Below are 1,080 nucleotides of genomic sequence, written 5' to 3' on the forward strand. Positions count from 1 at the left end.
AACCATACATCAATGGAAAGCGTATTTATTCAGCTTTCAGATGTACAACTTTCAAAAAATTGACCCTTATGACTGGTTTTGTGGTCCATATATCAGTTTGTTTATTTTTTGGCAAGTTTGGCAATAGTTAGGGTTAGGTTTGGCAATTATAGTATAATAAATTATATAGTATATTAAAAATTGATTATGACGGTATTAAACTCACCAAAACCGATATATGACCGCAAGACCACCTCTAAATCTGGACTCTTCTACATAAAACACTTGAATTTAATGATTTAAGAAAGAACTCCTATACCTGTAACTCACACCATGCCACCTCCACCGTGGTCTCTGTGTCCAGCCCCTTGTAGACCGTCTTGAACGACCCTCTCCCAATTTCAATGTTGAACTTCAGATATCTTCCATCCGGTGAGGTGGCCACTGCTTTGGTCTCAATGTCCTCTTTCTCGTCCTGCTCCAGTCTGCTTACAAATGGGCGTCGTGGTGCCACATTCTCAACTTTGGAGCCCTCATTGTCGGAGTCCGAGCTGGCATCCTGGGCGACAGGGGACAGAGGGGTCTGGACGGAGCTTGTCCAGTCCTCTGGAGGTGCTGAGCTGGCGCTGGGGGTTGAAGACTCTGGGCTGGAGACTGGAGATGGAGAACTTGGAGATGGAGGGTCTGTTTTATTTTCAGCAACTCTTCTCTCTGATAACAATATGTTTTCAGTGGACCACGACAGCGCTTTGGAAAGTGTCTCGTTGTAGATTTGCGGGTCAATATCCACGCTGAGTTTATGAAGCACGTATGAGTTCCTCCTCGCGTTCAGGGAGTGAGTCCGCAGCATTGGCACTCTGGAGAGACAGTCCTCCTCCAACTCAACAGGTAAACCAGGAAAACCACGTCCAGAGAACTCGACTTCGGCGTGAGACATGCTGAGGAGCGCTCAGAGCATCACAAACTGGACGAAACAGAGAAATGAACTAGAGCGCGCAAGAACATTATGTACCAGACTTTTGCGTATTTTCCTCCACGATATGCTTTTTACGAGAAAATATCACATGCATAAATAATAACAACAAATTAGGTTATAGACAT

General features: G+C 44.7%; 1 protein-coding gene across 1 annotated transcript; it reads right to left on the bottom strand.

The window, feature by feature from the left end:
• Positions 1–292: 292 nt before the first annotated feature.
• On the bottom strand, positions 293–960 carry LOC107682722 (serine/threonine-protein kinase WNK4-like). The gene has a single exon (XM_016478884.1). The coding sequence runs from the start codon at positions 914–916 to the stop codon at positions 293–295; it is 624 nt and encodes a 207-aa protein (XP_016334370.1). The 5' UTR covers positions 917–960.
• Positions 961–1,080: the final 120 nt, after the last annotated feature.

The sequence above is a fragment of the Sinocyclocheilus anshuiensis genome, unplaced genomic scaffold (genome assembly GCF_001515605.1).
Source record: "Sinocyclocheilus anshuiensis isolate Anshui unplaced genomic scaffold, SAMN03320099.WGS_v1.1 C32528222, whole genome shotgun sequence".
Taxonomy (NCBI): domain Eukaryota; kingdom Metazoa; phylum Chordata; class Actinopteri; order Cypriniformes; family Cyprinidae; genus Sinocyclocheilus; species Sinocyclocheilus anshuiensis.

Excerpts from the sequence above, each read along its gene's own strand:
- LOC107682722 (XM_016478884.1), bottom strand. The coding sequence starts at position 916 with ATGTCTCACGCCGAAGTCGAGTTCTCTGGACGTGGTTTTCCTGGTTTA.